This window comes from Alternaria arbusti, assembly GCF_024043155.1.
Source record: "Alternaria arbusti strain BMP 1465 chromosome Unknown scaffold_8, whole genome shotgun sequence".
Lineage (NCBI taxonomy): Eukaryota > Fungi > Ascomycota > Dothideomycetes > Pleosporales > Pleosporaceae > Alternaria > Alternaria arbusti.
Genome location: NW_026249948.1, coordinates 824,735 through 847,790, shown reverse-complemented (window position 1 = coordinate 847,790; position 23,056 = coordinate 824,735). Strand labels below are relative to the sequence as shown.

Here is a 23,056-nt window from a genome sequence, read left to right as displayed (position 1 = left end):
TGTCACGACGACCAGCCTGCAGCATATATCCTCCGCTCCCCTGCCTCTGCCTGTCTACACCATAGTCCTAGTCTCGCTCCTATCGCCCACCATACCCGCCATCCACGGTTCTTCCAGCGTGCTGCGCCTCCGTCTCCCAGAAGAGCACCCCGCCGTCGATTGGCCCGCCACTTGCACCCAGCTACCACTCTGATTGCTGCTCCGCCTTCCAACGCCTACCAATTCCCCCGACTGCCTGCCTTTCCTTCCTACATAATCCGGTGCACCCCGAAAGCCTCGACGCACGATATTCCGCACATCTAGCAGCCATGGGTAAATCGTAAGTTCTCTTTCCTTGCTGCTTTGTAATGCGGGGCCATCGCGCCTACCATCCCGACGTTTGGAGATTCCTGCCCTTCACCTCGGACACGCGCGTCGTCGAGTGAAGGCCACACGTTGGACCGGACCTCGTCATGGACCCTTCACTCAGGCGCAGATATCCCCCGCTCGCCCACACACTCGATCGCCCACGGCACAAGCATGTTCCAAGAGCTCGACATCCACAACCACAGGAAGCCCGCGCATACAGCACCGCTGCCTCATACCCCGTCACAGGCGCACGGAATCCCGCTTCTGGAGCACAACCACCCGCCTCTGCGGTTCGCGCGCCGCCATCACAGCGACGTACCCCGTCATGACGAGTCCGGCTATGCGCACTACAAGGATATGCGGGAAATCGCCTTGGCGAATGCCATACGCGAGTTGGAAGACGAATTGGGGTCGCGCTGCGGAATCAAGTGCTTGGAATTGCAGAACCAACAGCTGATTGTACATCGCTATAGCCAGAGTAAACTATCACAGCAAGAGCTGGCCGACCTCCAGAAAGCGACACACTTCGACAAGAAAGAGCTACAGCAATGGTACAAAGGTGCGCACGCAGTGGGGCAACTGGGTTGGACTGTGACTGAGTACATACAGGCTTCCTGAAGGACTGTCCCTCGGGCATGCTCACCAAGGAGGAGTTCCAAAAGATCTATAAGCAGTTCTTTCCGTTCGGGGATCCGTCGTCATTTGCAGATTACGTTTTCAATGTCTTCGATGCAGACAAGTCCGGCACAATCGACTTCAAGGAGTTCATCTGCGCATTGAGCGTCACGAGTCGCGGCAAGATGGAGGACAAGCTAGACTGGGCGTTTCAGCTGTACGACATTGACGGAGACGGCAAGATCAGCTACGAGGAGATGCTGGCAATCGTAGAAGCCATTTACAAGATGGTACGTAGTCACGCCCAAGGATGCGCCTTCATTACTGACATGTGCAGGTCGGCTCCATGGTTAAGCTCCCGGAAGACGAAGACACCCCCGAGAAGCGCGTTAAGAAGATCTTCCGCATGATGGACAAGGACGAGAACGGCAGCTTAGACATGGCTGAGTTCAAGGAGGGCTCGAAGCGCGACGAGACTATCGTTTCCGCCTTGTCTCTGTACGATGGTCTTGTGTGAGGAAGAGGGTCGATACCCAGTGTCATTTTCTGCTTGTTTCGTTATAGTCGATATCACAGCGCATTTGTGGGATTGGCATACCATTATTCCCTTGCTGTTAGGGTGGATGACCTCGCCTTGGCGTACCGGACATCATGAATGATGTATACAAAGTGCGCATTTCGTTTCCGCGGTCAAGAATGCAACAACAATTTCAAACTTGCTCGATTCGGCACGTTGGTCTGACTGTAAGCCTCACCCAGGAAAGCCTATTTTTGGGTTTCTTTGGTACAAACTTATAATTGGGCGTCTGCATGGCATGTCGGGTCTGTGTTCTGACGTGACGCAACCTTGCGGGACGCTTTCTTAGGCGGCCTTCAGGGAGCTTTGGACAGGTAGCTTGAGAACAACACATTGCTAGCACCGTGCCGCCTTGCTGTCGTACCATCGCCGGCTGCACGCTATGGACAGATTACCTGTCGAATAATACGCCATCATTTTCTCCTCCGCTGTCGACTCCTGGCGACGTTTGCGCTGCGACGCTACGTTTCGGCATTCCGCCCAGCATCTCAAGCTGACGCCGGCCCGTGGGCTCCACCACGTATTAAAGCCACTTTCACGCGCCTCGTTTATATAGGCAGACACACCTACACAATGCCGCGATCCGCGATATCAACATGCAGCGCAGCGCTGGCAGCCCTGCTAGCCATTGCACCCTCGCCAGCGTCGGCCTTTTACTTCCCAGGCACCGCGCCAACTTCGTACAAGACCGGAGACGCAGTTCCGTTATACGTCAATCGCCTGACACCCGCCGATTCGCAGAACGACCCAAAGCTACGATCCGTCTTCTCCTTCGACTACTACCACCCGCCCTTCCACTTTTGTCGTCCAAAAGATGGCCCCAAAGAAATTCGGGAGAGCTTGGGAAGCATACTGTTTGGCGACCGGATACAGACGAGTCCCTTCGAGCTGAAGATGGGCATGAACGAGTCGTGTAAACTGCTCTGTGAGGCGCCATATCCGGGCAAGGACGCGGCGTTTGTAAACAGCAGGATATACCAGGGCTACGACCTCAACTGGCTGATCGATGGGCTACCTGCAGCACAATCACTTAGGGAGCCGGGCTCAGACCAGACCTTCTATCAACCAGGCTTCGCGCTAGGTCTTGTAGACGAGGACCAGCCCATGCTCAACAACCACTACGACATTGTCATCGACTACCACGAAGCATCGCCGGGCAATTTCCGTGTCGTTGGTGTCTTGGTAGACCCATACTCGGTGGCAGAATCGAAGAGGCAGGGCGACGATGGAGCGACGTGCAATGGACAGACACCGGTTATTCTGAAAGAAGGCGAGGCTGATGATAACCTGGTCGTCTTCACGTACGGCGTTTACTGGCGACCAAGTCCGACTCCGTTTGCGACCCGATGGGACAAGTACCTACACGTATACGATCCCAAGATCCACTGGTTCTCTCTCATCAATTCGGCCGTCATCGTCGTCTTCCTCGTCATAATGGTCAGCACCATCCTCGTGCGCACCCTCAAGAAGGATATCGCGCGCTACAACCGTCTGGATCAGTTTGCGCTCGAGGACTTTGGAGAGAGCGGCGACGGTGATGATACAGCGGATGACTCTGGCTGGAAACTCGTACACGGCGATGTATTCAGGCCACCGAAGAACCCGCTGCTTCTGTCGGTTTTAATTGGCAACGGAGCTCAGCTCTTTGCCATGACAGCGTTGACTATAGGTACGTCGCCAGAACATATCCCATGTCAGGTCCCTGCTAACATCAATGACAGTATTCGCGCTTCTCGGCTTCCTCTCTCCTAGCAACCGCGGCGCTCTCGGAACCGTCATCATCATCTTCTACACACTCTTCGGTTTCTTCGGAGGCTACGCTGCGGCACGTACCTACAAGTTCTTCCATGGCGAGTCGTGGAAACTGTGTTTCTTCTATACCCCGGTAGCTCTACCCGCGATCGTCTTTGGTGTCTTCTTCCTCATGAATCTGTTTGTCTGGGGTCGCGGCGCATCCGGTGCTGTGCCGTTCACCACCATGCTCGTAGTTGTCATCATCTGGTTCGTCATCTCCGTCCCGTTGAGTGTCGCTGGTTCCTGGCTCGGATTTAAGCAGGCCGCCATTGAGCCGCCCGTGCGTACAAACCAGATCCCACGCCAGATTCCACCTGTTGGAGGCTACCTGCGACCTCTTCCTTCCATGGCCTTGGCCGGTGTACTTCCCTTTGGCGCCATCTTCGTCGAACTCTACTTCATCATGAACTCGATCTGGTTTTCAAAGGTCTACTACATGTTCGGTTTCCTGTTCATCTGCTTTGGGCTCATGATCATTACCTCGGCGGCGGTTACAGTACTGATGATGTACTTTTTGCTTTGCGCGGAGAACTATCACTGGCAATGGAGATCTTTCTTCACTGCTGGTGCGAGTGCGGCGTACGTGTTTGCTAGTTGCTTGCTCTACTGGATCAAGGATGTGAGCTGGACTAGTTGGACAAGTGGTGTGGTGTACCTAGGATACTCGGCATTGCTGAGTTCGCTGGTGTTCATTCTGACTGGTAAGTTGTAATCTGACCCCCTGCTCGTAAACCGCGTACTAACGAAATGAACAGGCACCATCGGTTTCTTCGCCAGCTGGCTATTCACCCTCAAGATCTACAGGTCCATCAAGGTGGACTGAGCGTGGGAGTAGTGGAGATCTGCCAGCATACCTTTTCTTTCCTTGAAATCTCAACCCGTCAAGTAGCGTGCGATCATTGCCAATATAGACATTAAAAAGGCATTTTTTGCGAAGAAAGACTACCCGTATATATCTTAGACTATTCAGTTACATGTGAGAGTGAATCTAGACTCAGTGCTACGATAAAGCGAACTAACGCGCATCCCTTAACCAATACTGGAATACGTCGTATCCCATGAAACCCACTAATTTGATAAAGAGGTACTCACTGATCCATCGTCAGCTTATCCTCTACCAGCCTTATCATCCCCATCTGTCTTGATGCCCGACCTCTCTGGTTAAGCTTCCACTTGTGTTCCCATTATCCCTAGTATACCCGCAGCACGTTTTTGTTCCTCTTTCCGTATCTATTCTTTCTCTCTTTTTCCATAATGACGTCAACGCCTCACCTTCCTCCGATAAGAACACACACCCACAATCCTTCAACGCGTATCAAGCGTCTACAACCGTAGCAAAACAGCGGGGACCCGCCTTTATACCCGCCCATGCATGTTCCAAAAGACTGGGACTCGTTCTCGAGTACACCGGTCGGGTGTGTATCAAACACTACTTTCGTTCGGTCATCTCTCGGATTTCGACTCTATGCATGGACCTGCAGCTATCAGCAAGACGCGTTACCCAAAAAGGAAAGGTGGACGGGCGCTAAAGAGACCCTTCCCGTCGAACTATCCCAGAGCCCCGTTGAAACCCAAGACCCGAGAGTTTTCCGGGTAAGATTGTCATGAGCGATGAGACTTTTTTGCAGAGGTTGGTCGTACGAAGATCGAAGAAGGCCTTATCAGGGAAATGGAGGCGCGTGCGTATATATATATGGGTGTGCCGTTGCCCGGTTTGAAAGTGTTGATGATCAGCTTTTTGGATTACATCACTGTTGCGATCATTGCGTGTTTGTTATAACATACCCTTGGTGTTCTGTTTCTTAATTATCAGGCCACCAGGCTTTTGAACTAGAATCACTCTTACGGAAGGGTGGATCCTTTTGTTGGAGTCACCGACATATTTCTTATATCAAGCTCCTTCGAGTCGCCTACTCCCTACTGCTGGACATTCTCGTCACCTCAAGCTCCAACACCCCAACCTAGACCTCGAGGTCTGATCGAACCAGCCATGGCGACAGAAGGCATACAGTTCCCCATGACGCGGGACTTCGCCAGCCCATCTAACGACCCAACACACCCCGGCCGACCCTCCTCATCCTCAGATACCACGACGCTCGATGCCGAAAAGCAAGCTCCCCTCCACCGCGCGCCGACAGCCGAAGACATAGTCAACCTACCTACTCGCACCCTCTCCAACGATGCCAACCTCGAGGAATACACACAAGAAACCATCTCGGGGCAGATGATGCGCGAAGTTCGGTCCAACGCAGGCAAGGTCGAGAAGTACGACTTGGTGACTTTCACCATTGACGACAAGGAGAACCCGAAGAACTGGAGCAAGGCGTACAAATGGTGGTGTACCATGTGTGTTGCAGCAACTTGCTTTGTTGTTGCGTTCAACTCGGCGGTCATCACAGCGGATCTGGAGGGCGTGAGTGCAGAGTTCGGAGTCAGCGAGGAGGTGGCGCTGTTGACTATCACGCTTTTCGTTGTTGGCTTCGGTGTTGGACCCATGGCGTTCGCACCGGCGTCTGAGATCTGGGGAAGAAGACCGGTGTACGGTGTCACGCTTGCTTTGGCTGTCATCTTCACTATCCCTGGAGCTGTCGCGCAGAACATCGGAACGTTACTAGTAACGCGCTTCATTGCTGGTGTGGCGTTCTCGGCACCCATGACGCTTGTCGGTGGAACGTTAGCGGATATGTGGAGATCTGAAGAGAGGGGTGTTCCCATGGCAGCTTTCAGTGCAGCACCGTTCATCGGCCCTGGTGTTGGACCTTTGGTCGGCGGTTACCTCAGTCAAGCTGGTGGGTGGCGCTGGCTTTACTGGATTCAACTTATCCTCAGCTTTGTCGTCTGGGTCCTCATCACCTTTACCGTTCCGGAGACATACGCACCTAAGATCCTGGACAGGAGAGCGAAGAAGATGCGCAAGGAGACGGGCGATGAAAAGTTTGTCACGGAACAGGATCTTGATATGCGACCTTTCAGCCAGCGCCTCCAGCTTTTCCTCCTGCGACCCTTCCAGCTGCTCTTCCGTGAGCTCATCGTCTTCCTGATCACGCTCTACATGTCTGTTCTGTACGGTCTTCTGTACATGTTCTTCGTCGCATACCCGATTGTCTACCAGAAGGGCAAGGGCTGGAGCGCAGGACCAACAGGTCTCATGTTCATCCCGCTCATCTGCGGTGTTCTGCTCTCCGCTGCATGCGCACCGCTCGTCAACAAGCACTACATGAAGCTGGTAGAGAAGCACAACGGCCACCCACCAGCGGAAGCACGTCTGATCCCCATGATGTGTTCATGTTGGTTCATCCCGATCGGAGTCTTTATTTTCGCATGGACAAGTCAGCCCGAGACCCATTGGGCAGGGCCCGCATTTGGCGGTGGCTCTGTGGGCTTCGGCTTCATCTTCTTGTACAACTCAGCCAACAACTATCTTGTCGATTCATACCAGCACCAGGCTGCCTCAGCGCTGGCGGCGAAGACGTTCCTGCGCAGCTTCTGGGGAGCTGCTGTTGTGTTGTTCACCAACCAGATGTACGAGCGTTTGGGCGATCAGTGGGCCAGTTCTCTCATCGCTTTCATCGGGCTGGCCTGTTGCGCGATTCCTTTCTTCTTCTACTTTTACGGTGCGAAGATTCGTGAGCGTTCTCACTATGCTTACAGCGAAGAGGACAAGAACAAGGAGGAGAAGCTGGGAGCTTAGTCAGGAGAGGGATAATCTGATCGTTTTCTGTTTTGTGGACCTATCGTCACGTTTTCTTCGACATTTCTTGTTATGCTGCATTGTGGGCGTTTGGAGAGCTTGGTGTTCCACCGGGAAAAGGCCGTGGGAGGGGTCTTGGGATCGCAGGGTTTCTTTCAGCATCCATAGATGATAGCGCATGTCAGTATTTTATAATCATTATCAACTTCCCACTTCCAACGTCTGTAGGAATTGAGCTGCGTAACATCCTCCAGATGACGAGACAGCTAACTGTGAGTAAGTGAGTTGGTACCTGGCGATGAAGGCGAGAGACATCATGAAGCCCTCTCAACGGTGATGTCATGGCCCGAGCTGATCGTAGGCCCTGGCTGAGTTGAAAAGAAGTGGATGCGATGGGCAGACGAAATTATTTCCATCGCTGGCCGGGAATGTCAAGCTTCCTAGTCGCGTGACTAGCCGGGGTAGCAAAGGGCCCGGCGATCGGCATCCTTGCCCAGGAGTGGGGCTCCAGCGAGCGGAAAGGCCGACCGAAGTCGACACTCCACCAGCGCGACTATCCGGCCCAGACAGACCTCTGACGACTTTCCTCCGAGCTTCGACCATGGACGAGCTTAAGGACACGCACAACTCCAACGCGCCAAATGGATTTATGCAAGACACGCCGCCAAGAGCCGACGTCGATGAGATCCTGAGACGGAAGCGGAAGGCGCGAGAGTACAAGGTACGCCGTTGAGATGATGCGCTATCGATGCAGCGATGGAAAAGAGGAGGCTTTGGGGGTCGAGGGGCATTAGTATGGGCAGGTGTGAAGAGAGGCCTCTCTGCATTGCCGAATTGGGCTACAGGACCCGGCGCATCCAGCACGGCAGGAGCTACTGCCCCACGAACATGCGCTGACGCTCTACTTCCCTACAGGCCTGCTATCCGTGTCGACAGCGCAAGGTCAAGTGCGACCAGAACGTGCCCTGCAAGACATGCGTCGTCCGCGAACACCCCGAACTATGTACCTACCACCCGCCGAGCGAGTCGCACCCGCCCGCGAAACGAATCAACCTCGGACTTGGGCAGAACAACGGCCATGACTTCTCCAACGGCCTGGTTCACATACATGGCGGCACCGTCACGCTGCCCCGAGAGGTGCGCACACATATGACAGAAGGAATGGCTGTATACTGACCGTAGCAGGACTGGGAACGCATCTGCGGGAAACTGCAGCAAGCTGAGAAGTCGCTCAGTGATTTAAAGAATGCCGTCGGCAGCGTTGCGGAGATACCACCACCCATGAACGGTTTCTCTCCTGCTGATGGATCTGGAAATACGCCTTTGGCCGCAGCGGCCCCCATGGACGGCGAGCATAGTCACGTCAGAACCCAGGGAATACACACGCGCAACGACATTACCGGCCAGACGATACACATCGGACCCAGCTCAGTACCAGCACTCGTCATGGCGTTAGGGAGGGGGGATACACAATGGGCGCCGGGAGTGCAAGATCTCCTGGGCAAGAAGAGCATGTTGCCGATATTTGGCCTGGACAACGAAAGCGCTACATACCCCTTCGTCGATCTTTGGGGGCTACCACACGGATCCATAGCGCGCGCCCACGAGCTTGCCAACGCATTACCGAGCGACTCTGAATGCCTGAGTTTCTTCCGCAGCTATCGCGAGACCGCGCACGCCGTATACCCCGCCGTTGCCGACATCGAGGCCATCGAATCTGATCTTCTGCTCTTCCTGATCAACCGCGCTAGCTCACAGGGTACGAACGGCATCACGGATCAGCAAATATATGGGAAAGACTTTCACTGGATAGGCATGGTCTTTGCTATACTAGCTTCAGGATGTCAATGCTCGAGCCTGTCACGAAAAGAGAGGGAGTTGACATCGCAGGTCTACGTCTGCTGCAGCTTCGAGTGCCTACGGTTCACCAATTTCTTATCGCACGCGACCATCGAAAACATACAGACCCTTCTTATCCTTGGAAACGTCATATCAAATAACATGAACGCCGGAGTTGCTTGGAGTCTGATGGGGTTGACAGTCCGCCTCTCGCAAACCCTAGGACTGCACCGACAGTGTCCTCCGTCAACGCCAGTGCAGCAAAGGGTGATCCGGAGCAAGACATGGTGGGCGCTTCTTTGGCAGGACTCGCTGCTGTCTGTCTCATACGACAGAGCCTCGTCGACCACCACTATTGACCATACTGTACCCATGAGCCAACATACAGCGCCGGGGACGAGAACATACGTCGAGAGTATGTACCGATTGTGCAAAGTAGGCCTCGACATAGTCCGTGAGCGCCAACGGCCACAAAACTCGCACGATGCCCTGATACGGATCACTGAACATCGCAACGAACTCCAGGAAATCATGATTGATGCCGCAGACTACCTCAAAGACTCGAGAAGATGCAGGTCGATGCGCGATCAGCTCGAACACTGGGCGCTATATCTGCACATATCGTACGTCACATCTGAGCTGTGTCGGCCAGCCATCAGCCCCGCCACCGTCAATCTCGACCTTTCCAAGACACTGCGGAAGACATGCATCGATAGTCTCACCAACACGGTCGAAGCATTCCTCGGTCTGCAAAACATGACCCCGTTTGCTACCCGTTCCTGGTCCGCTGTGCATCGCTCCTTGAGCTCTGCCTTACTGCTGGGTATCCTCGGCGAACACAATCGCAACGAACGGGCGCGCAGTCTGTTGCAGAATGTGATCCAAGTCCTCACAGATGTCACAAAAGACGTCGATCCTGCCGAGCTCGCCACGCCTATTACACGATCTGTGTCAGCTCTGGAGCGGCTACTGAGAATCACCACGACACACAACCGCAAGGCGAGTGAAGCAGGCTCACAGGCATCCCCCACGATGCACGTCTTCACTGCACAGGACATCAACAATGCCCTCAACGGAGATGCCGAGAACATGTTCTCGCAGTCGCCACTGCTTGGTCTGGATCTCGACTCTTCACCGTATGCGCTTATGGAGAGCATCGTGTGGGGTGCGCAAAAATCACCGTGAGAAGATGTGGAGCGTAAAGATTAGTCGAAAAGCGAAACAAAAGCAATGATACCCAGATGTGAGAGCGACATGCAGCGCTGTCGAATGAAAAGGTCAAACCAACAATCAGGCTCCCGTCATTATTCGGACGCCAGCAGTTTGACTGCCTTCCAACCTGCTGCCTAATTGCGCAGAATGACAGATATTAATGCCGTTAGAAGGGAGGCGATTATTGGGCCATGTGTTTCTGAGAACAAGTTTCATATCGCGAGTGATAGTTTGGCCTGTAGTCCAGCGGCCGCTAAGTAGTAGTTTAACTGAATGTAATGCGCTGAGAGGTTCTCTTCGTACCCACAATGTCCGCGCCGAGTGAAAGCTTGCTGTCAGCCCTACCCATGACGTCGCTAAGCGAGGCGGCTGCGAGTGTTTGCCTAGACCCTGCATCATCACCAGAACCCGTGCAAACTACCCTAGACGTCACCTAGATGGACTTGAGCGAGCGCCTTTCCTCTGAGCTTAAATGAAGGCTTAGCTCTTGCGTCGCCCCGCCACTCAGCAGTCGCCGCCATGTTCATGCTCCGAAACCGTAAGTCGAGCTTTGTTTGCCATGTTTCTCCTTCCCGAGCCGCTGCCCCTCCCCCTCCGTTGCTGCGACGACACTAATCCGTACCACCAGTCAGTAAATTTGTCTTTGGCGACAGCTCCAAGGAAACCATCGTCGAAATCGCCCAGGGCCAGCTTTACCTTGTCCGACCCCGCTCTGTCAAGGGATACTCGGAGCTTATATTCAAGGTACGCATAGCCGTGATCCTGGACTGCATGTGCATTAACAGCCTAGTAGGACGCTGCAGCTACCATCCGCCGCACCGGGCAGGAGTTCCAGTATCAGCTCGTCATCCAGCGCGCATACGAAGAAGGCGAGGAGGACTTGCTAGCAGAAGAGAACGAGGACGCGGCACTTGACGCGCTTGCCGGCGACAAGGACGAAAAGACATTCCTGCTCGACGAAGACCTCCAGTTCCGCGACGACGTCCGCTCCACCGGCGAGAAGATCTTTGCTTGGCGCGACCTCAGCGGCGACGTCGACGATCTTTGGGAGTTTGTGTGCGACCCGTCAGTCAAGCCCGAAACCGCGTCTTTGTTTGAGCGCGTGGCCCTGCAGTGCCAGTACGAGAGGAAGTTCCGGAGAAGCCACGAGCACGCGACCGAAGACGACCTCGCTGCTTTAGCCTACTACGAGGAACCCATCCCCGACGCAAGCCCCATCGCCAGCCCGACCCTCTCGAACGCCCGCGCGCTTCCCATCGAACCTCCCACTACCGAAGAACTGTTCCCGAACACCACGAAGGAAAAGATGGCCAAGAAGGTTGCAGGCAAGGGCGCCGTCCCGGAGCAGGAGGACGCTACGGCCGCGCCACCCTCCGCCGCCCAGCCCCGGGCTCTTGAGACCCTGGTCGAAGGAGACGCGGAGCTTCACCTCTTCGACTTCCCCTCTGGCACCTTCATGAAGCAGGACGACAAGGTCAGCGTCACTGTTACCGAGATTGGCGACTGGAACTACTGGCTGCACATTGCTGGCGAAGAGCGCGAGTGGCTGGGACAGCCCATCGTCGAGGATATCAATCCCGTCTTCAACTACGAATACAAATCCTTCATCTTCAACCACTATCTCGACGATGGCTCGGCGTACTCATGGCTGTTGAAGTTCAAGGATCAAGACGAGCTCGAGAACATTCAGCAAGGTGTGATGCAAGCCCTTTGGGAGCACTTGAACAAGGTCAAATGGGGCAAGGCAAAGGATACAGATCGAGAATACGTTCTAGAAGCCTTCCAGGACTTGACTATGGAAGATGCGCCAGACGAGGAGCCAGAAGAGGAAGAAGAGGAGGACGAGGAAGAATACGAGAGCACCAACGAGATGCGGAGCGAACACTATGACTCTGATGAGTCCGAGGATGACGTCGAGACTGGCCCGACAGACGGAGACCAGAACTCGCAGTTGGCGGTTGGCTACAAGCACGACAGGTCGTTCGTTGTGCGTGGAAACAAGATCGGTGTTTTCAAGCACACGCCCGAGAACCAGTTGCAGTTCTCTACAACCATCTCAAACATCAAGACACCAGGCGGCAAGGCTTTCAACCCGAACAAGGTCATGCTGCACCAGCAGGATCGCGACATGATCCTCCAGAACCTGGAGAACCCAAACAACCTTTACCGAATGGATCTCGAGACCGGTACTGTTGTTGATGAGTGGAAGGTGCACGACGACATTCCCGTCAAGGTCTTTGCGCCGGAGAACGTACGTATACATCTGCTGATATCTGAATGTAAGCTGACATGTTACAGAAATTTGCCCAGATGAGCGGCGAGCAGACCTTCCTGGGTCTCTCCGATAACGCACTCTACCGTGTCGATCCTCGTTTGGCTGGCAACAAGCTTGTTGACGACCAGCTCAAGCAGTACGCTACGAAGAACGCATTCTCCGCTGCCGCGACTACCGAAAAGGGACATATTGCTGTTGCGTCTGAGAAGGGAGACATCCGCCTATTCGACAGACTCGGCATCAACGCAAAGACCCTCATCCCCGCGCTCGGTGACCCAATCATCGGCATGGACGTCTCAGCCGATGGTCGCTGGGTTCTCGCCACCACCCGAACCTACCTCCTCCTCATCGACGCTCTCCAGAAGGGCGGCAAAAACGATGGCAAACTTGGTTTCGAGAAGTCTTTCGCCAAAGATGACAAGCCCCAACCACGCCGTCTGGCCCTCACGCCTGCCCACGTCGCCCAGTTCCAGCATGAGACCAAAGCCCCGATTTCCTTCACCACCGCGCGCTTCAACACAGGTCTCGACGACAAGGAGACAACCATCATCAGTGCTACTGGTCCCTTCATCGTTACTTGGAGCCTTAAGAAGGTGCTGGCTAACCGGAAGGACCCATACAACATCAAGCGCTACTCCGAGGAAGTCAAGGCCGATAACTTCAAGTTCGGATCAGACAAGAACCTTATTGTTGCGCTGCCAAACGAAGTCGACATGGTAGCTAAGAGGGCGTTGCAGCGACCGACACGCGAGAGTATCGCGATGCCGAGTCGCGTCGGCGCTGGGAGGAAGAGCGGAGTACGCGGAAGCTATCTCGGTCGGAATGATATTGTGAACAGCCCTTACTAGGCTTCGGCCGCGACGTTTCGAGATTTTTCCTAGAGGTATGGGTGCGATCTGGTCATGATTACGATCATCGCCATGGGCAGTATCGGCGTTGTGTAATCTTCTTCTTCGAGCTACGGATGCCATTACGATGAAATGCGAGTAGCTAGTAACTATATGATTCCCCTTTTAGATTGAGACTGCAAATGTAACCCTTTCAATTGCATATACATCGTTATCAACACATTCGGGATGGTTATCGTTTTGGTTTACGACGGGGAGTACTGGGTGCTTTTGTACGAGGAGGGCAGGAGGATACATGTCACTTTCATTTTCCCCAAGAACTGGCAACAACGACCCTGGTGCCGCGTCCAAGTTTGCAGCCACCCAGGTTCTCAGATGACGCCTCCGGAAGACCACAAAGCGGCGAAGGCTTCACCGGTGCGGCCTCTATTTGCTAGCCGGACTTCAACAACGATTCTACAGCGAAGGAAAGAAGAGCATATCCAATCGTATGGTACTCATGCTGGCATGCATGTACACGATTCGAGGGCACTTTATAGGTGCAGTAAATGCGAGAACCGCTATTACGACCTTTACCTCCTAGCTTCACACGAGTCGGGATGCAAGGGCAAACATGGAGAAATCACAGCGCGATTCGACAGCGTTTTCCGGGTCGATTATCAAAAGTCTATGACCAGCAAAGCACCATGCGTGCTTGCAATAGTAAGAGCCTCGAGGGAACCACCTAAAGCTTGGAAGGCCGGAGAGGAGCACCTGGCCGATGGCATAAAGATATGGGCCAACAACCTTTTCGACGAGTTCGCGAACGACTACGATAGCAATGAGGGCATCAATGCTACACTCATTGCGATGTCCGGCGTCCATACATCAGTCGCCCCAACAGGAAAGTTCTCCCAAGCGCACACGACCACCGACCCAACCCGAAGGGCTTATTATGCTCGCGCATATAAATATACGCATACTATCGACAGGTTCCTGGAGCATTTCACCGCTCGTGGAACCAAGCCTATCATACTTTCCATCGGCCTAGATGGTTTCGCATGCAAGGCAGACCTCATCCTGCCATGGCTCCAGCGCTCTCCGTCTTTCACGCTCATCATCCGCTCACCGGATTTGGTGTTTGGCATGGACATAGCCTACTTCCCTCAGCACAATTCCGGCTTTTACTATGGGCTCTTCGAGGCCATGACCTTCTTGTAGGATTTCCACAGACACGGCGGTAGATGACGGCGTCAAGAACCTACTGGCGGCCTGGAAGGCTTGCCAGGACTGGAAAGACTACGGTCAAGCACACAACGGTCGCTTGATCGGGCGGAACGGCGACCCGTAACGCGTGCTCAAGAAGTCAAAATGTGGCACAAAGAGATCGCCCGTGGTTCCGACTGGCGTAATGACCAACTTTTTCGAACCGGCATGAGCACAACATCGATCATGCCACATCACGACTACACCATACCTGATATTTGCGACCTTACGAAGTCACGAGACCCTTGTTACGTGTTCGTTTTTCTACCATAGATCTGTTTGATTATCACGCTGGCAGAGCATGTACTTAGTCATATGGCGAGGAACTCTCGGACGACATCAGTTGAGAAGGTCTCGCTAGAATAGTTGGCGGGAGGAGGTAGAAGACTAGCACGTCTCGTGCTACGGTATCGTGTATACGAGACGGCGACATAGGCGTTAATGGCACTCATCTCGATAAACACAGTAGAGGGTTGAGCATACATGGTTGTCTACAAAAAGCGGATGAAAGACGTATCTGCGCTGTGTCCTTCGGGGTCTAGACGGGCAACAGACTACGTCATAACGTTTGTTCGAAGACGTTACCAGGTCTAAGATGGTCCTGAGAGGGCAGTTCGGTGACGACGCCGAGATTATTGAGTGTCTTCCGCTAGGAGGAGCGAGAATCTATTGCGATTAGGTGAGCAGCGGTTAGGAAACGTCCACAATCGCCACGAGATCTGCAGCCTCCACTGGCCGACTCTTATAGAGTACCTGTATCAAGCCCTTTCAATGATGGCTTTACGAATTCAACAGTCGCACAACGTGGGCACACGCTATCACCGCCAACGGGATATGTTATCTCCTAGTCGTTGTTTAGTTATAGAATTCATCTTAACGATAGCTATTGTAGTCTTCCCGGTCAGCTTTGACAATTAGTTATACCGATGTGCACTGCATAGTAGCTTCCTAGCTATCTCCTCTTATACAGCTAATATCCTGCCAACTCTAGCTGTAGCTTTCTAGTGCACGTGTTAGCCTTAGTCATCGCTATTCACGTTGCAACGTAGCCTTCCAGCTAGCTCATGCGTGTCACTTGTAAGTTCTCCGAAAGCTATCCCCTCTCCAAAGGCATTCCTGTCACTAGTAGATACCTTCAATCCACAGTCGCACGATCAGAGCCAACCTACTCTTACGGTACTCTCGCCTTGCCTTCCGCCTTGGTGATGGCGTCCTCCTTGGCTGATTGCACGTCTTTGTCGTCGCGGCCCCGCACACAATCCCGGACTATGCCGAATGCACCTTTCGCGATCTCCTCTGTCGCCATCTTCTCCCGGTCCTCGAGGCCCTCACTTGCAGATTGCAACTCACCAAAAGCGGCAAACATGGAGTTGGCTTTCTTGATCATGCCCGCCTCATGCAGCTCCTGGTAAGTTCCTTCCGTGAACAAGCGCACGATCTCGACCTCTTGTTCTTGGCCGATTCGGTAAACCCTCGTGCCTGCCTGATGCTCCGTGGCCCAATTGAAGGCCGGTTCGACATGATGTACCGTTGCACATCGGTGCTGTGCGTCGTGGCCGGCGATGTTAAGGGCATAAGTGGTGATAAGGACTTGTGGAAAGTCCTTCTCGTCGAAGGCTCGGATGTTTTTGTGGCGATCATCGGCGGACATATTGATGTCCAGGTGAATGCCCACCAATTCTACAAGCTTGAGGCACATTTCGGCCGATCGAGGAAACTTGAAGCTCAGGAGCAGCTTCCTGTGGCTGGCGACCTTGGTGTTACCCAAAACCACGCGCTGGATCTCCCATATGAGGAAGCGCATCTTCGGAGAGCCCCAGAGGAACTGGCGCAAGACCTCCTCATCGCTATCGAGCGGAGTGTCCTTGTCTTGCGGAATCAAGGCTCCCGCCTTCTTCATGCGAGCAGTCAGAAGAAGGAGACCCTCACGCCGCTGCGCACAGATTGCCGCCATCGACATCTTGTCCAGCCCGGAGAAGCCGATGTGCGTACACAGCACCGACAGCTTTGCGAACTTGGATCCGATCTTTGCTGAGTCCGTCTTGGAGTCCTTTACCTTCGCGCTCTTTGCCAACGAGGCCGCTTCGAAGTGCTCGGCAAACCCACGCTGGTACCTGTCTTCTCGCTCGTTGTAGGCTGCCAATCGTCAATGGTAGTCAGGGCTTCCCCACAAGAATTGACACAAGATCGTTTCATCGCTTTCCAGTGGGCGGTTCTTATCTTCCGGGTTCGAGGCTCCAGCTTTCTTCATTCTGGCGGTGAGAAGATGGAGACCCTCCTTTCGCATCGTGCGAATTGCCCATGTTGACACTCGAGCCATGAGAACCCAATGTGGGTGCAGAGCACCGATGATTTGGAGAAATCGGAGCTTGGGCTTATGTACACTGCTTTTCTGGGCTTCATTTGGCGGCCGTACGCTTCGATGTAGCTACCCAAGATGTCGCCATCAAAATGTCAGACAACTGTAGATGGTTTGTATTCCTCCGCATTGTTTATACATTGACACCCGGTATCTTCTTGATGAATTGTAGGCTTCCAGGTATGTATAGTCACAGTGATCAAACCATTAGTAAAGCTAGTGTCTTCTCGCAGCTGCTTGATAACTTTGCTGGACAAATGAATTGAGGGATTGTAGGCTCCTCGATACCTATATCACGAAAGCATGAACCAAAAACAAGATTCATGTTCTCACTGGTCTCTGCAACATTATTACTGAAAAGATTTCTTGACAGGACCATCATCGCAAGGATCTTCTGGACGCGTGTGGCGACGATCTTTACATCCACTTCATCCATGACGGCCTTCTTGATATGCCTTCCAATGTAGTAACAGAAGGCTGCTGTTGAACAGCACTTCAAGCTGTCAAGGTTGGCCGGATGGTAGTTGTCGTATGGGTTTTCTGGGAACGGTGCTGGTATGTCTACCAGTATCAACTGGCCATCCACTTTCTGGTGGGATTTTCGGTCGAGGCTTGAAGGTCGGTCGCGGTTGTAATTCAGCAGCGCGGTCTAGTACGCGCACTACCAGCCGTGCGAGATCTCTGTCCTGATTTCCATGTCGCCAAGACCGTCCATCGAGTTGCAGTCGCTCCTCCAATCCTCGATCGACTCAGAGCGGTCCTTGACGACAGTGTGATCTAGTGCCTGAAGGAAGCGATCGAATAGTACTTGTTACTATCCGAGACCCTGGGATAGTACATATCATTGGGGTTCTCCTGAACCGGAGGTGAAACATCCTTCACGATATTCTTGCCGTCGATGTTCTTCCTGTCATTGCGATCCAGGCTTGGTGGACGATCACCGTTGTATCTTATGAGCGCAGGCCAGTGCGAGCACTGCCACCCGTCTTCGATGGACCCCTTAATTTGTTGAGCATCTAGCTCGTCTACCGAGCTGCAGTCGCTGTGCCAATCTTCGAGGGGCTCAGAGCGGTTGTTGACACCGGGAGCCAGGCCTTCCTTGAACTTGTCGTACCGCGACTTTCGAACCTCGTCGGTGCTGTGGGTTGAGTTTAGATCGGCTACCCATCCCCATCCGACGAACTCTAGGAAAGCCAAGTACCCATCGAAGTCCAGGATAGTGTCAACAACAGGCGAACCTGTGAATACAGCCTTGAAGTGGGCGTCAAACGACATCAGGATCTTACCTTGTCGAGTCCGATCGCATCTACGGATACAATGAGCCTCGTCAAGAATGATGCGGAAAAAAAGCTTGTGCCGCTGCTCGCGCGCACTCTCGGTATCCTTCAGGTTTTGCAGCTGGCTGTAGCTTGCCACCACAACTGTGTGTCCCGCACGAGCCCCCGTGTATACGCTGTGCCTTTTGTCGAAGAGGAGTCGCTCCTTGCGGGTACCAGCTTCCTCGCCGTAGTTGTAGACGTCACAGTTGATTTTCAGCTGATTGGTATCCCGGCTTGCCTCGTCTCGTCGCATTTGCGGATGCATTGTCCTTCGTCCAAGATGATCCTCAAGCGTCTATCGCGTTCTCCTCGCTCCTTCTTGCCGTCTTTGATGGCTTGAAGCTGACTGTATGTAGCCACCACAATGGTATGACCTGCTTGGGCTGACGCATAAGTTGCGTGCTTGGGGTCAAACAAGAGGCGCTCCCTTCAAGCTCTGGGTGGTTGACTATATTGTAAACGTTCCATTCGGTCGATCTTACGACCGTGGTAGTATAGGTCTCCGAAGTGGTCTTGGTTCATCCCATTCCTCTGCGCGCCGGGCATCAACTCGGAGTTCCAATAGACAGTGATGACGCCCCGCTCGGTCAGAATAGCGCGAGCATCGCGTAGAGCCGCCTGCCAGTCCGCATCGTTACCGACAGTGCTCTCGTCATCTTGAAGATCACCAATCACCACCGTAGTTGCTGTCAGTGTCTCTTTCTTTGCTGTCATCGTGAATACCCCGACGACCCGCATCTTGGATGTCGCGAAATTGCAGACTGGCTTGCGTTCAAGAGTTTCTGTCGCACCATCACCCTTGCTAGAGGTTCACTCTACCTGCAGTACGATTTCTTTGGCCGTCGAGATTGAAGGGCGGTGGGAGGAAGAAACTTGTCTCGCGACGCGTCACGCACGTGAGCTGCCCAGGTGCGCTCCACCGCCCACGTGGAAAGACATCAAACTGCCCAGACCCACTATCCCAGTGCTGAGAGGGCAAACCTTCATTGTGTTGCTAGCTCCAGGGATAGGTCCGGGGCCGGACTTGTAGTGTGTATCTTGATAGAACCACGGTTTCGTATTCGTTGGAAGGTAGCTGATGTATTGACTCGTCGCATGTGGGTGGAATGTGGCCTCCCGGTAGGCTTCCGAATGCCAGCTGAACCATGACTTTACCTATCTCGTCAACTGTTCGCAATTCGGTCTTGGGCCAACGGTCGTATTGTGCGTAAGTTCAGTTTCGTTGGCCTCTTTCTCACCCCTTCCATTATTTAATGGGCGGATTCAGTCATCTTATATCTCGTGTGTGTTGCGGGAGTTCTGTTTCGTTGAGATGAGCATTCGGTCAGTCAAGGGCTCCGCTTGGCCCTGTTGAAAGCGCCAAGGCCGAGGTGACTGCCTGTTTCGTAGGTGAAGGTGAGAGACGAAAAAAAGGCGAAGGCAGATTTAGAGCTACTGCGACCATACAAGGTCTTTCCGCCTTTCCTTAACTGCCTGTTCCCACGCTACCTCGCCCCATCCTTTGCGGCTTGCACTTCGAAAAGAGATGGACAACGATCAAAACAGCGCCGGAGCTGGTGCTGATAACGCGATGGCGAGGCAGGATGTTCCCGAGACTGTACAGCCGAAGGCCATCCTCATACTATACGACCTAGAGCTCACCAACGGAGACTTGCCAGGATCCATTCAAATTGCGATTCCAAAGCTTCTGTCCACGGACAGTGTCGATCCCACCTCTTCACACCGCGAAAACGACGACTCGGAGTGTCCGCATCCTTCGCCATCTACAAATGCGACGGACTTGAAGCGAAAACGCACTGGCGATGGTGCAGCTCGAGCGCCGAAAAAGTCACGAGCGTCGGAAAGGTCATCATCACCAGCGTTTCCTATGGGCAGATTGGCAGATTTGAGAGGTACACCGGTGCCTACAGAGCCAGAGACCCCTCCTTTGGACAACGTCGAGTTCTTGAAATGGGTAAGAAAGCAGATGGCAGGGTATGCGCCAGCAGATCGCAAGCGATTGCTTCCAGCGATCGGCTGTTTGAGAAATCCAGATACTCTAGAGCTTGCCTTCGAGATTGCGTCAAAGGTTCTGGGCAGACACTTGGCCACGTTGGTGGAAGAGGCAAAAGAGATGAGAACCATGTACGGCAAGGTCCAGAAGTCAGGTGGTTCTTGCGTCAAGTCTCTCTTGCAGACTCTCGAACAAGCAATTCGTCAGTTTGACAAGAGACGAGACGATTTCGCCGAGCGAGTGAGGGCTTTCGAAGCGGAAGCGAAGGCATGAGGTCTGATGGAAGAGACGTAGCTAAGCCGTCCGTGGACAGCATTGTTGACGTCGGTCCCCAAGCTTGTCAGTCAGTCGGTTCAAGGTTGAGTGGCCAGTGGTTTGACGGGTCAGCAGTGAGTTGTTCCCCAGGGCTCAAGTACATAGGTTCGTGGCTATACTCCGGTGGTCGTCCATCTACTTTATACACGATCTTCCCCCTTTTGTTTTGGCGCTTGCCGACAGCTTAGGCTGACCGCTGTTACCTTAGAATACGTATGGGAAACAACATACTCAATGAACCAGCATTCAGATCTCAGGATTTATGGGAGCTCGGCATTCCTCGAAGGCCTATTGTCGAATAGTGATGGGGTGATGTGAAGAGATGTTCGAAGTTACCAAGTCCAAGTTCAGCTCAACGTCCCCGCACTTACCGCCCGATTACCCGTCAAATTTCCAGCCCCACGAACACGTCCCACCTTCCTGTCGCCCCAACTCAACATCTCTAGCTCTCCTCCACCAGATCCGCCCAGAATTCCAGTTTTCGACCTCTAACGTCGGCATTTGGTTCTTGAACATATGAACATACCAAATTCAGATTTCTTCATCAATTAGCAAGCAATTGTTTGGCACTTTGGCGTACGTTTGATCCGGTCTATCTATCCAACGCTTGCTAATCCAAATTCTAGGGAGTGGTTAACGCGCTGGCCTGCTAGTCCTCAGTATTGAGGGAAGTTAGCCAGTTCCTTCGGGAGCGTGTGTTCGAATCACACAGGTGTCGCATCCGGGGGCGTTGTGGCGGAGTGGTTATCGCGCAAGACTAGAAATCTTGTTCCTTCGGGAGCGTCAGTTCGAATCTGGCCAACGTCGTCTTTTTGCTTCAGCGGCGGCCCTGTGGTGGTGGTGGTGTTGTTGATCGTGAGGTGTTGCAGGTTCACTTTTTTGGGGCGGGGGAGTTGGACTTGAACATTAGAACATCAATGCGAAGCCTGCAGTAATCTTGTCTTTTAAGGAACATTAAACAGGTGCGATGGTGCTGCAACATGTGGAGCAATAGTTAACGTGTACTGAAAACATGGTTCAATTTCTCCTGTATCTTGTTGAATGTTGTGGTTAGAATTGAGGTCATTGGCTGATCTCTCGTGGTCTCCTTCCCTACGATACCCTTCCACATCAGACTACCTCCTAATTGATCGTACAAATAACCTTGCCCTTGGTCTTGTTCTCCTCTAACAGCCTGTGCGCATCCTGCACCTTCTTCCACGGCAGCACCTTCTCTACAAACAGCTTGAAACTGCCATCCTTCATCTTAGGCAACGCATGCTCCACAAGCTGATCCCTGAGCTTGCCCTGGTACTCCTCGTCTCTCGATCGCAGACTGCTTCCAACAAAGGTACACCTCTTCCTGATGAATGCACTGATATCTGTACCCTCTGGCACCTTGGTTCCACCCATGAAGCCCAGATTGACGATAACACCATCTTTGGCGACAGCATCAAGGTTTGCTTGGAAGTAGGATGCGCCAATGAAGTCGACGATGATGTCTACGCCCTTGCCATCTGTAGCCTTCATGACCTCTTCCGCCCAGTTCTGAGATGTTGTGTTGAATGCAGCGGTTGCACCGAGTTCTTTGACGGCGAAGTCGCATTTGGCGTCTTGACGTGCGGTTGCGTAGACGGCGGAAGCGTTGTCGGCGAGGGACAGTTGGATGCCGGCTATCGAGACTGAAGAGGCGGCGGCGTGCCAGAGGATGGTTTTGCCGGCAGCGAATTGACCGACGAGGTACATGGCTTGGGTTGCTGTGATCCAGGTCTACAAGGACTTTGTTAGCAAGACAGTCTTACAAGACGCACTGCACACTACGAGAAGGCGTCGAACTTACCTCAGGAATACCCGCGCATTGCTCCCAAGTCAACTCCTTTGGTTTCCGCACCAGCATATGTGTTGACACCGCAATGTACTCGGCATACGCTCCTCCATATGCTAGGCCAAAGACTTCGTCGCCCACCTTGAAGCCTTCCTTGCCTCCACCCTCTGCGCTCAACTCCGCGATTGTACCCGAGAACTCTACACCCAGAATCTTGGAAGCACCAGGGGGTACTGGATACATTCCTTCGCGTTGCAATAGGTCCATGCGATTCAGACCAAAAGCCTTGATCTTGACGAGCGCTTGCGACTTTCCGAGCTTCGGCTTGGGGATGTCGGTGATGTGGAGGTTCTCGATTGGGCCTTTGCCATCTTTGATGTCTTCGCAAAGTTAGCGGTTTGGCGTGTGGAAATATGCTAATGTTTGTACACACCTACTGCGCGCATCGTGTCGCTCATTGTAATAGTCGATGGGGTTTGTTGGCCGGTGAAAATGAACACGAGTAGATTGAAATGTAGAAAGGTGGCGCTTTACAATTAGTGAGGGGTTGTCAGAGAGATTGTCAGAATGTCAGAATGTCAGAAATTCATAAGGAAAGTGGTAGTCTGTTCCGAGGCCATTCCGGTAGCTACGGAAATGATTGGTAATGACGTTTGAGGGGCAGCTAGTCATTGAGCTTGAGCTATGGTGGGGTCGGACAACATAGGCCGCGGCAATAGACTCGTAATGGTATGGTACAACTTGCTTCATTCGGGGGTTTGTCCGCGCGGAACGTTGTGTGCATCTATCTAACATCCATCATTCGAAGCTCTCATGTACATT

The 23,056-nt window shown here is 53.2% G+C and overlaps 10 protein-coding genes and 1 non-coding gene across 11 annotated transcripts; 8 read left to right on the top strand and 3 right to left on the bottom strand.

Moving 5' to 3' along the window:
• Nucleotides 1–519: 519 nt before the first annotated feature.
• Nucleotides 520–1,480, top strand: NCS1 (Neuronal calcium sensor 1; the record flags this gene model as incomplete). The annotated part of the gene is made up of 3 exons (XM_051447185.1): nt 520–907; nt 958–1,253; nt 1,301–1,480. The coding sequence occupies 3 exons, from the start codon at nt 520–522 to the stop codon at nt 1,478–1,480; spliced, it is 864 nt and encodes a 287-aa protein (XP_051301670.1).
• Nucleotides 1,481–2,113: 633 nt separating this feature from the next.
• J4E86_006659 (uncharacterized protein) lies at nt 2,114–4,157 on the top strand (the record flags this gene model as incomplete). Its single annotated transcript, XM_051447184.1, has 3 exons — nt 2,114–3,209; nt 3,262–4,035; nt 4,090–4,157. The coding sequence occupies 3 exons, from the start codon at nt 2,114–2,116 to the stop codon at nt 4,155–4,157; spliced, it is 1,938 nt and encodes a 645-aa protein (XP_051301669.1).
• A 1,167-nt stretch (nt 4,158–5,324) lies between these two features.
• J4E86_006658 (uncharacterized protein) lies at nt 5,325–7,025 on the top strand (the record flags this gene model as incomplete). Its single annotated transcript, XM_051447183.1, has 1 exon — nt 5,325–7,025. One exon carries the CDS (start codon nt 5,325–5,327, stop codon nt 7,023–7,025), a length of 1,701 nt encoding a protein of 566 aa, XP_051301668.1.
• Nucleotides 7,026–7,626: 601 nt separating this feature from the next.
• Nucleotides 7,627–10,049, top strand: J4E86_006657 (uncharacterized protein; the record flags this gene model as incomplete). The annotated part of the gene is made up of 3 exons (XM_051447182.1): nt 7,627–7,746; nt 7,941–8,162; nt 8,211–10,049. 3 exons carry the CDS (start codon nt 7,627–7,629, stop codon nt 10,047–10,049), a joined length of 2,181 nt encoding a protein of 726 aa, XP_051301667.1.
• Nucleotides 10,050–10,595: 546 nt separating this feature from the next.
• Nucleotides 10,596–13,199, top strand: J4E86_006656 (uncharacterized protein; the record flags this gene model as incomplete). Its single annotated transcript, XM_051447181.1, has 4 exons — nt 10,596–10,614; nt 10,705–10,820; nt 10,870–12,327; nt 12,375–13,199. The coding sequence occupies 4 exons, from the start codon at nt 10,596–10,598 to the stop codon at nt 13,197–13,199; spliced, it is 2,418 nt and encodes an 805-aa protein (XP_051301666.1).
• A 507-nt stretch (nt 13,200–13,706) lies between these two features.
• J4E86_006655 (uncharacterized protein) lies at nt 13,707–14,399 on the top strand (the record flags this gene model as incomplete). The annotated part of the gene is made up of 1 exon (XM_051447180.1): nt 13,707–14,399. The coding sequence occupies one exon, from the start codon at nt 13,707–13,709 to the stop codon at nt 14,397–14,399; it is 693 nt and encodes a 230-aa protein (XP_051301665.1).
• Nucleotides 14,400–15,615: 1,216 nt separating this feature from the next.
• J4E86_006654 (uncharacterized protein) lies at nt 15,616–16,695 on the bottom strand (the record flags this gene model as incomplete). The annotated part of the gene is made up of 2 exons (XM_051447179.1): nt 15,616–16,580; nt 16,626–16,695. 2 exons carry the CDS (start codon nt 16,693–16,695, stop codon nt 15,616–15,618), a joined length of 1,035 nt encoding a protein of 344 aa, XP_051301664.1.
• An 885-nt stretch (nt 16,696–17,580) lies between these two features.
• On the bottom strand, nt 17,581–18,375 carry J4E86_006653 (uncharacterized protein; the record flags this gene model as incomplete). The annotated part of the gene is made up of 1 exon (XM_051447178.1): nt 17,581–18,375. One exon carries the CDS (start codon nt 18,373–18,375, stop codon nt 17,581–17,583), a length of 795 nt encoding a protein of 264 aa, XP_051301663.1.
• A 1,272-nt stretch (nt 18,376–19,647) lies between these two features.
• On the top strand, nt 19,648–20,388 carry J4E86_006652 (uncharacterized protein; the record flags this gene model as incomplete). The annotated part of the gene is made up of 1 exon (XM_051447177.1): nt 19,648–20,388. One exon carries the CDS (start codon nt 19,648–19,650, stop codon nt 20,386–20,388), a length of 741 nt encoding a protein of 246 aa, XP_051301662.1.
• A 768-nt stretch (nt 20,389–21,156) lies between these two features.
• On the top strand, nt 21,157–21,237 carry J4E86_006651. Its single transcript has one exon. It is a non-coding gene; the product is annotated as a tRNA-Ser (tRNA).
• Nucleotides 21,238–21,552: 315 nt separating this feature from the next.
• J4E86_006650 (uncharacterized protein) lies at nt 21,553–22,692 on the bottom strand (the record flags this gene model as incomplete). The annotated part of the gene is made up of 3 exons (XM_051447176.1): nt 21,553–22,179; nt 22,250–22,614; nt 22,668–22,692. The coding sequence occupies 3 exons, from the start codon at nt 22,690–22,692 to the stop codon at nt 21,553–21,555; spliced, it is 1,017 nt and encodes a 338-aa protein (XP_051301661.1).
• Nucleotides 22,693–23,056: the final 364 nt, after the last annotated feature.